The sequence below is a fragment of the Gallus gallus genome, chromosome 6 (assembly GCF_016699485.2).
Source record: "Gallus gallus isolate bGalGal1 chromosome 6, bGalGal1.mat.broiler.GRCg7b, whole genome shotgun sequence".
Lineage (NCBI taxonomy): Eukaryota > Metazoa > Chordata > Aves > Galliformes > Phasianidae > Gallus > Gallus gallus.
The window spans coordinates 8,729,810-8,747,075 of NC_052537.1; the positions used below are offsets into that span (position 1 = coordinate 8,729,810).

The 17,266-nt window shown below is 50.3% G+C and overlaps 2 protein-coding genes and 1 long non-coding RNA gene across 8 annotated transcripts in view; all 3 read left to right on the forward strand.

Moving 5' to 3' along the window:
- RTKN2 (rhotekin 2) overlaps positions 1–17,266 on the forward strand; it is a 220,277-nt gene that overhangs the window by 10,969 nt on the left and 192,042 nt on the right. For all 4 annotated transcript variants that reach the window (XR_006939531.1, XR_006939532.1, XR_006939533.1 and 1 more), the window contains exons 5-7: positions 9,214–9,413; positions 9,777–9,834; positions 12,321–12,501. The gene's annotated coding sequence lies outside the window, so the exon portion shown is untranslated. The remainder of the gene's footprint in view (positions 1–9,213; positions 9,414–9,776; positions 9,835–12,320; positions 12,502–17,266) is intronic.
- Positions 1–17,266, forward strand: part of LOC124418074 — an 86,500-nt gene that overhangs the window by 10,969 nt on the left and 58,265 nt on the right. For all 3 annotated transcript variants that reach the window (XR_006939642.1, XR_006939640.1, XR_006939641.1), the window contains exons 5-7: positions 9,214–9,413; positions 9,777–9,834; positions 12,321–12,501. This is a non-coding gene — a long non-coding RNA (uncharacterized LOC124418074). The remainder of the gene's footprint in view (positions 1–9,213; positions 9,414–9,776; positions 9,835–12,320; positions 12,502–17,266) is intronic.
- LOC101748577 (E3 SUMO-protein ligase EGR2) lies at positions 14,041–16,485 on the forward strand. The gene is made up of 2 exons (XM_025152050.3): positions 14,041–14,416; positions 14,663–16,485. Exons 1-2 carry the CDS (start codon positions 14,239–14,241, stop codon positions 15,871–15,873), a joined length of 1,389 nt encoding a protein of 462 aa, XP_025007818.1. The 5' UTR covers positions 14,041–14,238; the 3' UTR covers positions 15,874–16,485.

Consider the following 17,266-nt stretch of genomic DNA (forward strand, 5'->3'; position numbering starts at 1 on the left):
TTAGAAAATGATCTGGCTTTTCAGTTGATTTGCCATGATTGGCAGCCCCATAAAATGGCTACTGACACAGGAACTTGCAAAAGAAAGAAGGCTTTTTTTCGCCATAAAGAGAATATTCTGCTTCTTGCCTTCTTCCAAATTGGACTCAGCACTTGGAAGTGAGATGTAATGCAAGTGTCATGGCAATGACAGGTCTCAGTCTTTTCCTCTGTTTCATCCAATTTATCCAAACTCTTTTTCTGAAATCATTCCTGCTGTCATTTTTTTCCAGTTGTATTTTAACTTGTATTCTCTTTACTGTGTTGGTTTTGTTCCTCAAGTTTTTAGCTTTCCATGCAACTTTTCCAAGACTGTAATCACCTGGAGCAGCATGGTGTACATCTAGTCACCATTCAAAATCCATGTTTATCCCTGGTACCAAGAATTGAATATTTTCCTTATTGTCTCCAAACTTCCAGCCATCACGCTTCTCAAATTTGCATGTGTGCAAATTTTATTTATGAAAGGTCAATGTAATGGTTTCTTTCAATTCCTTTCTTTCCATTTTAGTTATCTGTCTTATGTCATCCAGACTTTATTCTCTTCAATAAGGTAGATTACGTGTATTACAAGATTGAGCCATCTGCCTTGCAGTTGTTGATTTTTTTTTTTTCCTGAGTTGTCATTATCTCTGGGGTTTGCTTTTTGTGTACCTTTTTCATTTATGTTTATTCTCTTAACCCATTCTCCCAAATATTTATGGTTCCATAACTTGTTACCTTGGAGGGTAGGGCTTTTTGTTGCTGTTTTGTTTTTTTGTTTTCACCCTGACAGCAGCATACATTGTTGAAGTAACTAAATGGTTTTCCAACACTTTTCTTCTCCCTGGCTTCTGATTTTGGCCCTTCTGGTATTCCAGGTTGCAATCCTGGGTTCCACATTCCCCTGTAAACATCACTGTACATCTCCTCACCTATGCTCAGCTGGATTAATGATTATCAGACCTGTTATCTCTGCTGTTTTCCCCTAGGGTTCTGTGCAATGGGGTTGTGAAATGGACAGCTTTGTTCCACAGTGCCCTTTTTTTTCTCCCCCATGCACTGGTTTGGCATTTGTGGGTGTAAGAATGCATGTGTTGCAGAATTTGTCACAACTTGAAACCATTAGTGGTGGCAGAATCAGGCCTATAATATGCTGAGTTCACAAGTTTGTACACTCTCTTCTTACCTGTTCAGATGCTGGGCTCAGAACATGCTGCACTCTAGTTATCAGATAACATCAGCAGTGTTCTTTGTATCTGTGGCAAAGATGGAAAAGTTCAGCTGGCAGCCAAGAGTTTCTGTTCCTTCTGATCTTTTTTTCAGTTCTCTGCCTGAAAAATACAGGCTCTCTTACAGTAGCTGGTGGTTGAACTGATTCAGAAAGAGTGGTTTGTGGAAGAGCTGCTGAGTAGGAGCGGTACTGGATACAGTCAGTAGCATGATGACAGGCAACGTGATCCACTCCCTCTGCTGTTATACTGCTTGCAAACTCCCTTTACTCAGATCTGTGAGCACCACTGTCTGAATGCCTTCAGCTTCTCTTTGGGCTGTAATGCTAACAGCAACACTCACTAAACCTCACCCTTGCTGACACGGACCTTGAAAAAGAAAAGGAAAATGTCTGATTTCCCCCCCCCCCCCCCCTTTTTTTTTTTTTTCCCCTGATCTCTCTGAAAGAGAAGCACAGATAAAAGCAAAGCTCTTTGTGACTGAATTTTTTCACTATCTACTTGAAAGACAGTGGGTCAGAATTAAGGCATTTTTGCTACAGAGGAAATGTGTGGGATGTTGGCTGAGAGCCAGAAGCCACTAACATCCCTGTTGCACTAGGAATACTTGAATGAAGTGGGTGTCAACCTCAGGAGAGCGGGCAGTGCTACCTACATCAGAGAAAAACCTCTTCATTGAGGTTCAAGAAGTAAAAATATTGAATGGAGATAAACCGGTCTGCTGGATTTTTTCCTGTGAGGGACAATGAATATGTAAGAATCTGGAAGAACGTCCCCTAAGGTCCTGTGTCTGTCAGGTCCCATTCATTCTGTGGAAGGAGAGATCCATGCAGTCATTGACTACTCTGACAATTTGTAAGTTTAATCATTTAGGTCTGATTTCTCAACACACAGAATGTGGAAATAACATCTAAAAACTTTTAGCCAGTATTCTACAGCCAGTTTTAAAGTTTTGGTTTTTGGTTTTTTTTTTCCCCCAATAATAGAATAAACGTCTTAAGTGTGTCAAATGTGTTTATAGAATATAGTTTATCCAGATGCTCACCATGCTTATGTCCAATTGAATGTCCAAGGGGGGACAGAGTCATTTCTAGAGTTCCTTTGTACCACCAAGTAATGAATCTAGAGAATCAAATGGACGTTTTTTCTCAATAGCATTTTTCTTGTTGTAGTCTGTCCCAGATAAGAGTTACGCCATCTCACTGCCTTGGTACTCCTAAATCAGTTATGAGTTTTATCCAGTCTAAATATGATCATGTTTTTCTTGAATGAAGTCCGTTATCAGAAAAACATGCCTGGGACAGAGTTTACTTTTCAGCTTCAAAAATATGATATGTAAGCAGCAGATCTTTTGTCCAAAGCTACAGAGCTGTTCTCAACATGCATAAGGGAAAGGAGATTCCCACCTGATTGGTGACATAACTGAATTATTAGAGAGTGATATATTTGTTTTGTCAAACAAGGAAGAAAGGAGATGTTGCAAAAAATGGAAGGAAGCATTTTGCCTACGTGTTGGCACTGACCAAGGAAGTGGCTAGAGTAGAGTACCACAAATGCTTGAAAAAGCCCTTATTCTCAAACAGAAATTGAAGGGATGCTGAACAAATGACAGCTGTGCAAATCTAGCTGGTTACATGGCAATCGTTGATTTTAGCTTTTGGATACAGTTGTGCACATTGACTCTAATGTCTGAGGCCAGAGAAAGATAGGGGATGGGGAACCCAAAATGACACATAACAGGCATGAATTTAAAAAAACAAACAAACAAAAACAACGAAAGTGAATCTGAGCAGGATTTAGGAAAACAGGACCCTGACCTGAAGCAGGTCTACCAAAGAAGACAAGCCAATAATTGACTTTGCTTCCATTACAGATAATATATTTGTGTTGTCAAATTGCCTTTCAAATCCTGAGTTTATTATAACCTGTAACAGCATAACCTTGGTAGTAAAAAGTGTTTATGGAAAATTGGTCTTCAATATCTTAGCTCTGGGGCAGAAAGCACTGAAGCAACTAAATGCTGCCAACCCCCTGGCTTTCCTCTTCCTGCCATGTTCAAACAGATCTTGAAATCCAGAGCCTCAGAGTGTTGTGGTAAAGTGCCTATGGCCAGCAGTCAGGAACAGTCATCATCCCAGGACCCAGCAGTGCTGGAGGCTGTGTAAGCACAGCGAGCACGTGGCTGCTACTCAAGAGGGATCCATCCACAGTACTGGGGGAGCAACAAAGGTAGGCTGAGTGAAGGGCAAGGGCACAGTGAGGCAACATTGACTGGGGTAAAGGGCAGTTGTCTTAATCCGCCCTGTTCCCACAGATGGAAAGTTTCTTTACACAGACTTTCCAGCAAGTCAGTCAGATTTGCTGTTGCTCTGATTTGAATGGATAACCTTTAAGAGATGTGAGCAATTTCTGGTTCATCTTTGTTGTTTACAAAGCGAGGAGAAAAGGAAGGATGCAGAGTAGGTTTGGATGCAGTATTGGAAGATGCTTACTTAGACTCTACAAGAAAAGCAAGAAAAATGGTCTCAGAGGTAAAATATTCAGGAAAATAGAAGAAAAGAATCTAACTGAAATGTTACCTTCAGCTACCATGATGAACCTTTTTTTTTTCTGAGATCCCTGGTTAGCAAGCAGCAAATTAGCAAATCCTCAAAATGAATTTTGAAAGTAACCACACTTTCTGCTCTGAGAGAAAAGTTTAAAATGTCTAACGTAGTTTTTGAAAGGAAAAGGAAAATGTGCCGGAGGGCTGAGAGTTCTTAAGACCAAGTTATAAGCCTTTGAAAATAGGATTTTATAATGGAAAAGCAGAGATCATTAACTATTGTAAGCACCTCTAAGAATGACACATCTATAGTAAATTACATTCAAATTAATATAAAACTGTAAAGATTCCCTGACAGCTTTGATTATGTAAGTTGATTTTAGTAGTTAAATGTTGACTTTCTATAATGCATTCTCCAAATATTATACTGAATGCTGCATCATATATAACAATTACCATGTCACAGTGCTATTTTGTGTAAATTAAATTATTGACAGCAATATAATTTTGTATTCACTTTATTATTTTGATTCATTTTTCTGTCAAAATATACAATGACTCTTCACTAGATTTAGAAACCAAAAAAACTCTTTGGATGGTGAAGTATTATTCTCCATACATTATTTTTCCTTAGCCTGTAATGAGGTTGGGGAGGAGAGAGAGAGAGAAGCAACATTTCATTCCTTCTCTGACATTATGTGTGTTTTCAGACATGTTGTCAACTTTAAATCATGTTATAATAAGGTGTGCTATTCAGAAGGCCTGCAAAGTCCAGACCAGCTCTGGTCAGCCCCTTCAGGCACACTGCAGACTTGGTGATTTTAGTGATGCACCAACAGAAGTGCTGCCCTGAATTGCAAGATGGGTTTCGTATTATGATGATTATTCAGCCTAGCTTTAAGGGCAGTCCATTGTACATCACAGGGGGAATACTTCCCCATCTTTGATATTTCTCACAGACGAAAGTACAAAACATCACCTCTTCTCTGCTGCTCTTTTTGCACACCTTTTCTTCTCAGGTACTTAGAGCGTTATGGCAACAGTGATCATCTCTCTTGGGATGCTTGGCAAGTTCTTGCTGGTTGTATCTACCTGTAATGCAGTACTTAGTTTTCTCATTAGCCCTTCCAAATGCACAGCCTGTACATTTCTCATGACCTGCTTGAAGCCAGAGCGTGGAAGTCAAGACACAAGCTACATATTCCTACTGGCTCTTAGTTCTTCTCCAGGCAGGTTCCCTCACCTCCCTGTGGAGCCAGTCCTGCTGGCTCAATGTAAAGCACAAAATCTGTGTCAGAGACCAAGGCAGAACCCAGAATGACTAAAATTTGATTTTGGGTTCCATTCTATGAGATTGAATACACACGCTCAGATGTGTTCAGGCAGAAGAGGGGGCTGAATCCAGCATGTAACACTGTGGGGGAGGGTGACTGACTTCGGGCAGAAAAATTCCCTCAATTCTGAGTAGTGGTAAAAAGGGTTCAGAAATTGTTCATCATCTCAGCTGTTCCAGACCAAGGAGGTTGGGGAAAGCCTATTTTGCAAATTCTGATGGTGTTTAGTTGTGGCTTAGATACTGACAAGCTCTAGTCATGTCTGCACCTGCTCAGTTTTAAAAAGCTAGGGTACATTGGGCGCTGCTGAGAATCCTGGAAGTGGTTTCCAGTGCCAGGGCCAGTGAGTGCTGACTTGTTGGACTTGTTAGTAACCATACAGCTGTAACTTAGCTCTTTCTTGAGCAGGGGTCTGTACCCCATGTAGTCTACTGTGAGCCCTATACCTAAAGATTATTTTTCAGATGTTCTTTGTGGTTTTCTTACTCAGCTGTGCATAAAGTGTGGAGTTGAGGAGGTAGAGAGGAAAGCTTGCAAGTTGGTGAGGATGATACAAGAGTTGAGAAGAAGCAGGGGAAGGCTAAATTCTCTCTGAGTTCACCATGGATTTAGCAGTGCTCTCCAAATACCTGGACGTTCATTTGTGTCTGCCAACCTGTGGCTTATACGTATATAAATATATTTGTTTTCTATGGCAGTACAAAATTGCAAAAAAACTTACCTGATACAGATGGAACATACCTAGTCTTGCACTTACATTTAATTCAATATGAAACATTAATATATGTCTGCAGCATATGCCAAATTCTCCTTCGCTCAGTTTTAAGGGGCAGGAGCCCAAAGAGACGCTCAGCAATCTCTAGGACTTAGAGGAGAGCTGAAACTCAATGTCAACTTTTAGTCTTCTTCACCTTGCTTAGATTCCATGTGGTATGGCACGTTCAAGATATGTAGGGTGGTGGTAGTAGAAGCATGAAGCTGGAAAAGGATCTGTTTGCTTGAAGACTACCTGTTTTTCTATCAGATAGTCTGATAAAAAAACGTTGCAACTCTGCCAAGTTGACCTGCCTAAAATATTGCTGCGGATGCATTTTCTGTTGGCAAACTGAATGTATTAACAATTCTTGCAGAGACGACTGAGGAGCTCCATGTTAGCATGATGGTCTGTGTTAGCTGATATATAAAATTCCAGAAAGTCCTCAATGGATGGAAGAATCATTTCCTTCTGGCTTCTTGTCTAAACATTTAGCAGCCTTCCTTCCTTTGATTTTTTAACTTGCAACTAAAGATCTTTTCCCTACATCTTTCTGCATATAATTTAGCATAGCTTTCTTTGTATGAAGCAGTTTCACACACGAATGCGTGTACAGCAGAATGGTTTTACTAGAACCTGCTTCTCTTCAGAGCAGACAAATATACTTGGGTCTTCTTCTGGCACAGGCTCAAAATGCTAAGTTATAATGTTGAATTTCTCATTTGGCCTCCTTTCTTGTTTGGTTTGCCAATGTGGGAGTTAATCATATAAACACAGTAATACAGAGTACAGGGGGAAATACATTCTGTTTTGTCCTCTTCATATAGCTCTGGATCTTGTTGGCTATGCTAATGCATTGCTTGCACCAGTTTAAATGACCGTGGTGATGAGGAACAGGTGGTGATGAGGAGTTTATGTGAGAGGACATTGAGAAATCACATTGCACGATAGGAAGTTGTTCCTCCCAGCATTTTTCTGTGCTAGCCTATTCAAAGTGAGACACTGTAACTGTATCCTGTGACTACACTAGAACATACAACAGCATTGAGTTCAAGTGCTAAACAAGTATATATCCTGTTTCAGCTAATTCTAGCATCTGAGATTCTAGGTGGCAGTCATTCCCCTTGATGTGTCAGTGCCCAAATGCCATGATGAAGAGTTAGGCCTTGCTAGGACCCCGTACTACTAAGCTGGAAAGAGGAATTTTGCACAAAAGGATTTAAAGCTAAAACAGAGCAAACAAAAAGCCCATAGCTAGTCAAGGTATCCTGAGAGTTGGGAAAGACAAACCTGCTGGGCAGGTATTCCCTAACAGTGTAATTTTGACATTACTAGCCTGCCTTCTCCTCGATGTATCCTCTATTTGTTCAAAGAAAATCATCTGCTCCTCTCAGTTATTTCAAAGTAAAGTCACAAGAATAGCTTGTTCCCACTCTATTCCAAATATAGCTGTTGGCAGCGATTGCTGAGATAAGGGGGAAGGAAAAGGAACTACCAAGGAAGAGGAAAGACAGGAGGGGGAAGAGAGAAAAGGAGCTGAAAAGGTTGGACAATAGAGAGTAAAGAGAGAGACGTGAATGAGAGGAAAGGTGAAAGAGTACGGACAGTACATCTCAGCAGAGAAAATAAATCAAAGATAGAAATAAACTCCAGCAAAAGAGGTGGGAGCAACCCAAATACAGAATAAAGAAGGACCGTGCCCACCCTGAGAAGCTGTTTGAATTTCAGCCTTGAAAAGTAACCAAACCTTAAATAAAACCATGCCCAATTTTGACTTGCACTCAGATTGTAAGGGTTAGAGCATCAGAAAACTTATGCTAATTTACACTGCTTGAAGATCTGGTCCTAGAAATTTTAAAGCAAAACAAGTTGCTTATTTTAATCTCTTGTGGGATTTTTAAAAAATTGTCTGCTCCAAAAAAACTTTGTTGGCTGTTTCAGACAGAAAGCCATCCACTGGGTAAATTTGCTGGCACTGAACCTCAGTGCTCTTCTCAGAAGTCTGCAGTCGGGATGGTCTTCTGGTGAGACGAGCATCTAAGCATGCCCTCGGGAGCAGGAAACAAATGATGATAAAAACTCAGGAAAAGTCAGAGCCACCCTCAGACTGATTTACCCGGAGCAAAGAGATGAGGGGTTTCGAGGCTCACGGCAGACTGGTTTAAGACTAAGGCAACAAAGACATGAGAATGAATGGAAACAGGTTGTGAAGAACAGCACACAGATAGGGCAAACACAAAGGAGTCCTTGGCAATCCAGAAATCCAGTGAATGGCTCTAGCTTCCCTGGAGGGTTGGGAAGTTTCTGAGAAACATTCCCCAGAGCTGCTCTGCTTCTCTTCTCAGACGACTGGTTGGAAAATGGTGCTAGAGTTCCTTCTCTCCTGGTTTGCTGAAAAGAGATGTGATACACGACCTTACTCTTCAGCTGAGATTAAGGAGCCTTACCCAGTTCTGGAGCCTTACCCAGTTCCATTTGCTATAAACTGGGTTTATCTGGAAAGCCTGGGCAAGCTTTCTGAGTGCTCAAATGCAAGGTATTGGGACCACCGGAGCTGAAAGTGTGACACTTGCTATACTTCTCTTATTTCGGTCCTTCAAGGAAGAAGGCTGCTCGCATTGTTAAGGGATGTGCTTTATCAGTCTCACTCTGGACTGAAGGACTGGTGCGGCTATTGAACAAGAGATATTTACACAAAATACAGGAGACACGTTAGAGCAGGAAATATGAGAGTAAATGAAGCTGCTTTAGGAAGATGGGACTGGAAAGCAAAGCTTAGCAGTCAGACTATTGCTATTCAGAGACAAAGTCGTCATTATTTTGAGAGTCTTGTCAAGTGGATGGTATGTGGTATTAGCTATATCCGTTTTCCCTGTCATGAGATGCAACTTCTTTTGTTGTTGTTTTCAAGGCAAACATCATACAGAGCTGTTATTTTATCCACTCAGCTTATACACACGTGCAGGAACAGCCATCTTCAGACCCAGAGCAGTGTACAGTTTGCAGACAACCTGGGAAACTTCTGGGCCGGGTGACGTGGTTGGTGCCAGGCTCCTGGGCAGTGAGAAATCCTGCAGGTGGCAGTGAGCAGAGTGCCCTCCTGGCTGCTGCCCTGTGCTCCCAGCCCCACGGGACAGGCTGTGGAGGGCCACTGGGCTGGGATGCCCCCTCCGTGGTGTGTTCCCACTGCCTCTCTGGGGCACTTGGCATCTGACCTTAATTCTATGGGGAGAGAGAGGTTGTAGCCTGTGGGACTGCAACTATCAGGCAGCCCTGCTGCTCTGACAGTGGGATCTGTGACCCACCCAGGCTGTGTTTTGTGTCTCCATAGATAGCACATCCGTGGCGCAAAGCTTTGGAGGGGCCTTTCACGGCGAAACACCATGAGCATTGACCTGAGACGCAGCTTTCTGCTCCGCAGCCCGAGTCCTCTAGAACTCCGGCTTGCCTGCTCCCAGGAGAGGGCAGTGGAGCCGCACACGCTCCGTGCCGCGGCCGGCGGGCCGCTCCGTCCCCGCGGGGCTGTGCGAGGTGAGCAGAGACAGGAGTACCGATCCAATAATGTATGCTCTCGAGCGTGTACGGGAATATCCAGGAAGTGTTCTGCGTGTTTAATAACGAGAATGAGTCGTCTGTAAACAAAAATAGATTTGGGGTGACTAAGATTACGGTTGCTTTTATTTGACTGGAAGTTTTCTCTGTTATGTTACGTGTATTTGTTTATGGCCACACGCAGTTATACTAGTAACTTGCTGAGTCCACACAAGTTTGTTTAATTTCTGTAGCCTGAATTAGAAAATGTTATTGATATTTAAATAACCATTTGGGATGCTGCTACGGCTCTCCTGTGCCAAATCCTCACAATAAAGTCATTTACTTATTTCACATTTACAGGCACGCATCCTAAGACAACAAGGAGCCTTGGCTGAAAACAGCAGAGTGTGGTTTTAAGGTACTGTAATTAAGGGTAGACTGGGATGCCTCCTCCTCTGCTCCCTAACCACCCCCTTCCCTCAGCATGCCAGCACTCAGGCAGCTAGCTGCTTTCTGTAGGCTCACGTTTACCCCACATTTCCCTGGCTGGGTGCTGGACTTCAGTTGCCAGCCACTATGGGCTGAGAGCCTGTATCAGTTCTGTGGCAAGTGGCTTTTGACTGGGAATCCAGCAGACAGCCCTGGCAAAATAAAGCGTTAGTAAACAAGTATTTCTTCCTGTGCGGACATGCCAGACCTATCTACGCTCATTGAAAGAGGGCAGATCTGTGAAATTCTGAAATACGGCTTCAGAGACAAGAACTTCTCTTTTATGTGAAACGTTAAAAACAAACAAACAAACAAAACCAAAACAGAAAAAGAAACAACACCAAAACAAACAAAAAACCAACCTGCACCACAACAAAAGATACACCCACAAACCCCACCTTGAATCCAGCACAAACTTAGGACAGGCTTCCCTCGCTATCATCAGAAGACAGGGTCACTCACCTCTGATTGAGGAGCAAGACCCAGCTCCCAGCTGAGCTGAGGCCATGCTAACATCCCCTAACGCAGCGAGGTGCACAGTGGAACTGGCAGGGTGTGTTTCCCAGGCAGACCTACTGGTATCACTGTTGTTGGCGCACGAGGTCAGATGAGTTTTGCAACAAAGGCATAGCAACCCCCTGGAGCAACACAAACGTGTGAAGTTAAACTGGTTAAATGGTGCTGCCAGTTCCTGCAGATGATGAGCTGCCTTTTCTTCTTCAGCCACTCTCAAGCTCAGGTGCAGCAACAAGGACAATGTCTCAGGTACTTGCAGTAGAGAAGTGCAGGAAAATGTACCCAGTGCAACAACAGCTAACACCTTTTTAAAAGAGCAAGTACAAAAAAGTATGGGGTGAAGAGGGGGGGAAGTTTCAAAGAAATTGGGAGTGAAAAAGAAGTTCAGCCCTTCAGCTCTATAGTCAGTGCTATAGTCAGTGCTATATCCAGACAGACATGTCACGCAGGTACCGGGAGAAAGCAGGACACTCCATGGAAGAGTAAACCTTCTGTCCTTTGGAGAGTCCCAAAATGGAAGGTTCCCAAACAAAATCAGTGTGCGTTTCTGTGTTCATTGCCGATTCACTGCTGAATGATCTGAAATCAATTAGTGAAAATACCTTGACTGGCTTCAGAGGAGGGGGCTGCAAATTTGGTAGTTCTGCCTTTGGAAGCCGCAGGGTCCAGGGGGAAACCAGAGACTTGCACGCACACGGGGCCACTGAAGTGCAGCTTCTCTCTTGGTGTGAGTGGGGCTTTGGCAATTTACACCAACAATCTGTCCGTCATATGAAACCACGTGGCTTGTAGGAACCACAGGAATCAGTAGGATTTTTTGCGTGTAAGGCTCATTGACGTCAGTGCGAGTTGGACGACCTACCCCTGGAGTCTGGTATAATCAGCCAAATGAGGATCAAAGGCACAAAACACATGCAGAGCACTGCAGCACAAATATCTGAGAAGGGACCCGAAACATTTGAGTTTCATCTGTCAACATCTTCCTGAAGACCAAGCACTATGTTTCCATCTTGCCTTGCACCACCAGATCCTGCTGCCTGCAGACGAAGCTCCCAATGAGAGAAGATGAGTGACTTGGTTGTCCATGTAAAGGCTGGACATCAGGCACAATTTAACCCGCCCTTAAGAAGGCTCTTTAAATTACCCACCTACATCAACTAACAGCAGTATTCCTTATTCGTGTCAGTCTTTGAATCCTTGCCACAGTGGAAGAACGTTACGTTTGCCATGTTAGCCCAAAGGTGGAGCTGAGCTACGGGGAGGTTAAAGTGGGATGCAGAACCTTGGTTCTTCTTTCTGTGAGCCTCATCAGTGGGCACAGAGGATGTAATAGAGGAAGATCCTGTCTAGTATCGCCACACCTCCACCATGTTTTTCAGGACAGAGGATGCTGTATGTAGGCTACGTGTTTCTCAGATTAGTGTAAAGTCACTTGTCCCCCTGCACAACAGATTCCAATATTTTGTTCTTTCATAGTAGTGACGAGGCCAATTATAGCTCAGCTGTAATGGAAAGGTACAATACAATTGCTCCTACTTCTCAGTCAAATTTCCCAGAACCTGTCTCTCTCTCTCTGTCTCTCTGTCACAATTTAACTTTTAAATTGAGATTGTGTTTTTTTAAACGAAAATATCTAGAATCCTACCGAAATGGAACACGAGCTTTCTTTCAGCTAAGTCTCACGTGCCAAACTGTATTGGCTGTGCGTTAAGCGCTAGAAAGAACCAGTAACAAAATCTTTGTATATTAACATATACCAAAAAAAAAACCCCACAAAGAATGATACATCTCCTAATTACCGTGTGCACTTCCCAGATCAGGAATAGGAAAATATCTAGGTTTATGCCTGTAGTTCCTTAGAAAGCGTGACAAATGCCCCTGAAACTTTGACTTTTTTAGCTACGCTCCTGTCTCGCCTGGGTTCTGCAGTGACTGGAGAAGCACTGAAACTGGAACATCACCAAAGGCACTGAAACAAAAACTGAGCACTTGAGACAGCCTTTCTCAGCTGGGCGCAAGGTGCTGCAGGACCGGAGTGGAGCCTGTGAGACAGATGACGGCATTTGAGACCACCACGGAGGTAAGTCCACACTCCATTGAGACACCTGAGCATACGCTGTCATGTACTCAAACCCGCACATATTGCGATCTGCAGTTAAAAATGCAAGGTGGAAATGTGTTTAGCCTTTTAGCTTATGCTTTGGCTCGTTGCTTCGGAGGAGGAGTGTGCTTTTGCGGCATCTCGTATGTGGCTGTGTCTTACTGCTGCTTGGGCTGTTGATGTTTTTTATCCCTGCATGCCTCTGACAAGGGGCCTTGCACGCTGCAGATCATACGGGAGAGTTGTTTTCCTAAAAGCGGGAATAAACAGTCAGGAGATGAAATATTCCTAAGTAATGAGATTAGTGACAAGAACGTAACATGGGATGCGGCTTTCAACAATAATTACATCTGACACCCTCATCAGCAAGAAGATGTAGGGGCTGCGAGCTCTGAGCTTGGGAACAGCATATGAAAGACTGGCTCCTCTTGGGAAGGGAGGCACAGGGGAGGTTATTTTTAGCACTCGGGAAAAAAGCAAGAAAAAAAAGGCAAGAATTTAAGCACTCTTTGGTTTGATCCCCTTATTATGGGAGAGGTCGTACAGAAAGAGGTGGCGTGCACAGAAAATAAGAAACGGGAGCGGAAACGGCGCTGGCGACGGGGCAGCGGCTGCGCTGACTGCCGGGGGCTGGTTCGGGACGGAGAGGAGAGGGAGCGAGGTCCGAGCGGGAGAGCCGCGCCGGAGGGCTGCGGGCAGGGCGAGCAGAAGCTTCCGTCCGCGCCCGGCAGCCGCAGGGCCGACGGGTCGGCAGCGGCGGGGCAGGTGCGGTGCGCTCCGCCGTCGGGGCCGCGCTGCAGTTGGCTCCGGTTCCACTGCGCGGCGCTGAGCCGGGCGCCGGCGGGGCAGGGGGCTCCGGGAGGAGCTCGGCGCCCCCGCCGCCCCCGGCCCGCCCGGGCCCCGCCGAGGAGCTCTCGTCGGCAGCCGGCGCGGCTCCGCGTTCGCGGCGGTATTTATAGATCAGACGCTTTCCAAAAAAGCAGCGCCGCGCCGCCGCGCTCGGCAGCTCTTTCCACCCGTAATTGAGAGAGAGAGAGAAAAAAAAAGAGCGAAAAGGAGAAGCGGGGCTCTGCGAGCGCGGCGCTTTCCCGACCCGCCGCTCTGCGGTCACGGGCTGCTAAGAAAGCGAGCGGGGTCCGGCGGGGCGGCCCCGGGACCTCCTCTGCTTTCCGAGCTTTAATTTTTCCGGAACGAGCCCTAAAAAGGGCAGCGGGGCGGGGCCGGATCTTCGCCTTTTTAGGACAAGGGCCCCGCCACCGGAATACCCCCTCGGCGGCGGCGGGCAGAGGGGCGCTGCCGGCGCGGCGGCGGCCCCCGGGGGGCCGCGCGGGGCCGGGGCGGGCCGGGGCCGCCTCCGCGGGGCGCGGGGCGCGGGGGGCCGGGGCGGGCGCGGGGCGGCGGGGCCGCACGCGGGCGCCCACGTGACCGCCGGGCCCCGTTCCTCAGTCCTTATATGGGCAGTGACGTCCCGGGCATTCAGGGGGCCCCCATAAATAGTTACCGCCAGACTTGTCCTCCAGCGCGAGCTGCGGCGGGAGCGCGGCTCTCCCGGGGCACCGCCGCGACGGGGCGGCCGCCCGCCCGCACATGCCCGCTCCGCGCCGGCTCCCCGCGATCCCCCCGCGTCGGTAGCGGGAGGCAGGGGAGAGCCCCGTCCCCGCCCCGATCGCCCGCCGCCGGCCGGGAGCGCGGCTCCCCGGGCCGCCCGCCGCCCCCATGATGACCGCCAAGGCGGCGGACAAGATCCCGGTGCCCCTCGGCGGGTTCCCGCACCAGCTGCCCGAGGGCATCTACCCCGCGGATGACATCGCCGCCGCGCTGCCGACTTCGGTCGCGATCTTCCCCAATGCCGACCCCGCGGGGCCGTTCGACCAGATGAGCGGCGTGGCCGCAGGTAAGCGGAGCCGCGCGGCCGCGCAGGTGCGGGGCGGCGAGGCCGGGGCGGCGGGCGGGAGGGCGGCTGCGGGGGCGGGCGGGGGCGGCGGCCCCCCCCGGGGATCGCCCGGCCGGGGTCCCTCGGGGCGCCGCTCGGGGGAGAGGCCGGGGCGCGACTCGTGCGCGCCGCAGCCCCGCGCCCCCCGGGCGGCTGCCGGGGCCGGGGAGGCTCGCGGAGCTGACCGGCGCCTCGCCTCGCCCCCAGACGGCATGCTCGGCGTGGACATGGGTGACAAGCGGGCCCTGGAGCTCCCCTACGGCGGCGGCTTCGCGCCCGGCGCCCCGACCTCCCGCAACCAGACCTTCACCTACATGGGCAAGTTCTCCATCGACCCGCAGTACCCCGGCGCCGGCTGCTACCCCGAGGGCATCATCAACATCGTGAGCGCGGGCATCCTGCAGGGGGTCAGCGCGCCCGCCTCCGCCGCCTCCGCCGCCTCCTCCGCCGCCTCCTCCGCCTCCTCCTCGGCCACCGCCGCCTCCGCCGCCTCTCCCGGCGCGCTGCCCGGGGCGCTGGGCTGCGGCATGGCGCAGGGCCCGCCGGCCGAGCTGGAGCACCTCTACTCGCCGCCGCCGCCGCCCTACTCGGGCTGCGGGGAGCTGTACCCGCAGGACCCCTCCTCGGCCTTCCTGCCCGCCGCCGGCGGCGGGGCGCTGCCCTTCCCCCCGCCGCCCTCCTACCCCTCCCCGAAGGCGGCGGCGGCCGACGGCGGGCTCTTCACCGTCATCCCCGAGTACGGCGGCTTCTTCCCGCCGCCCCAGTGCCAGCGGGAGCTGCACGCCGGCCCCGACCGCAAGCCCTTCCCCTGCCCCCTCGACTCGCTCCGCGTCCCGCCGCCGCTCACGCCGCTCTCCACCATCCGCAACTTCACCATGGGGGCGGCCCCGGCGGGCGCCGCTCCCGGCTCTGCCCCCGGAGGCGGCGGCGGCGGCGGCGGCGCTGGGGAGGGCGCGCGGCTGCCCGCGGGCGCCTACAGCCCGCACCACCTGCCGCTGCGGCCCATCCTGCGGCCCCGCAAGTACCCCAACCGGCCCAGCAAGACGCCGGTGCACGAGCGGCCCTACCCCTGCCCCGCCGAGGGCTGCGACCGCCGCTTCTCGCGCTCCGACGAGCTCACCCGGCACATCCGCATCCACACGGGCCACAAGCCCTTCCAGTGCCGCATCTGCATGCGCAACTTCAGCCGCAGCGACCACCTCACCACCCACATCCGCACGCACACCGGCGAGAAGCCCTTCGCCTGCGACTTCTGCGGAAGGAAGTTCGCCCGCTCCGACGAGAGGAAGCGGCACACCAAGATCCACCTGCGCCAGAAGGAGCGCAAGGGCGCGGGGACCGCCGCCGCCCCGCAGCCCGGAGCCGGCGGCAGCGGGGCCGCCCTGGGTCCCTGCGCGGCGCGGACGCGGACGCCCTGAGCCGGGCGCGGGGCGCGGGGCGCGGGGGCGGCGCGGAGCCCCGGGGGCGCGGGGTGCCGGGCCGGGCGGGGCCGACGGCTGTACATAGGGGCTGCGGCGGGAGGACGGATGCATGCGGTGCCGTCGTGGTGAGGTGTCCTTGGTGCCTTGTGTGGTGTGAGCCCGTACCCGGCTGCATGTGGGGGGTGCCTTACCGATCCGCTCCGACGACAGCGGCGACGCCGAGACCGGAAAGTTTGCCTTCCCTCCCTGGTTGTAGTATGGCTGTACATTTCTGCCTATTAATATTGGGATTTTTTTTTTTTTTTTTTTTTAGAGACTATATTTTTGTACGCACTGGTTGGGGTTGGTTTTTTTTGTCTTTACGGTGACCGAAGAGTGTTGCGTCTGCGGGGGGGGGGGGTGGGGAAGGGCCCGGGCTGGACGAGCGCACCCGGCGGGCCCGGCCCGATCTGCGCCGCGGGGTGCGGGCGGCGGCACGGCCGTGTGCGGCCGCGGGCGGCAGCTGCGGGACGGGGCTCCCTCCCGCCGCTCTGTACATAGCCCTTCGACGGCAGGGTCGGCGCTCACGGCGTTTATAAGCGACGACGAATAAATCTCTTAATTATTCCACGCTGACACCGTTATTTCCGTAGGTGCCTGCCGGGGGAGGGGGGCTCCCCGCCGGCCCCGGCCCCGCTGTGCCGAGCCGCGCTGCCGGCCGCGGGGATTCCCGTCGGAGGCGAGAGCCGCGCCGGCGGCGGTGGGAGCGGGCGGGCGGTGTGACTCAGCGCCGCGTTCCGCGGCCCGGGGCGGCTGTCCCGAGTGGGCTCCGGCACAGCGAGTCCGGGGCTGCGCCGGCCGCCCCCCCGCCCGAGCCGGGCTTTCCCCCGCACATCGGCCTGGCCGCGACGCTGCTTTTTTTTCCTTTTTTTTTTTTTTTTCTCTTCCTCTTTCTTTCTTTTTTTCTTTCTTTTTATTTTTTTTTCTTCTTCTTTTTTTTTTTTTTTTAACCTTCTGTAAGTTATTTTTGAAGATGCTGACCCGGCCGGGGCTGCTGGTGGTGCGGGGCTGTGCTGTGGAGCCCGGGACAGCTGCAAGCAGCCCAGCACTGCGGTGAGCCCTGGCACAGCCCTGGCACGGCTGTTCCAACTGAAGCCACCGGCAGCCCGCTGCCTGCCTTTTCCATTGAAACTTCCTGCTGCCTTCCTCCTGGAACGGGTGCTGGCTCTTGGAGCAGCTGCTCTTCGGAGCTGGAAGTGAAACAGGCCTCCAAAGCTGGGCACAAAGAAGCTGAGGAGTGGGGCTAGCCGTGAGCCCCTCTACTCAGTGCCCTGCCACCCTCGCACAGCTCTCATGAGCTTTCGCCTCCCCTCATCTTAGCTGGGGCAGCTTTGCCACCTGGTCCCACACG

Coding starts and splice junctions, on each gene's coding strand:
- LOC101748577 (XM_025152050.3), top strand. CDS start 14,239: ATGATGACCGCCAAGGCGGCGGACAAGATCCCGGTGCCCCTCGGCGGG. Junction 14,417..14,662: donor GATGAGCGGCGTGGCCGCAG/GTAAGCGGAGCC, acceptor CCTCGCCCCCAG/ACGGCATGCTCGGCGTGGAC.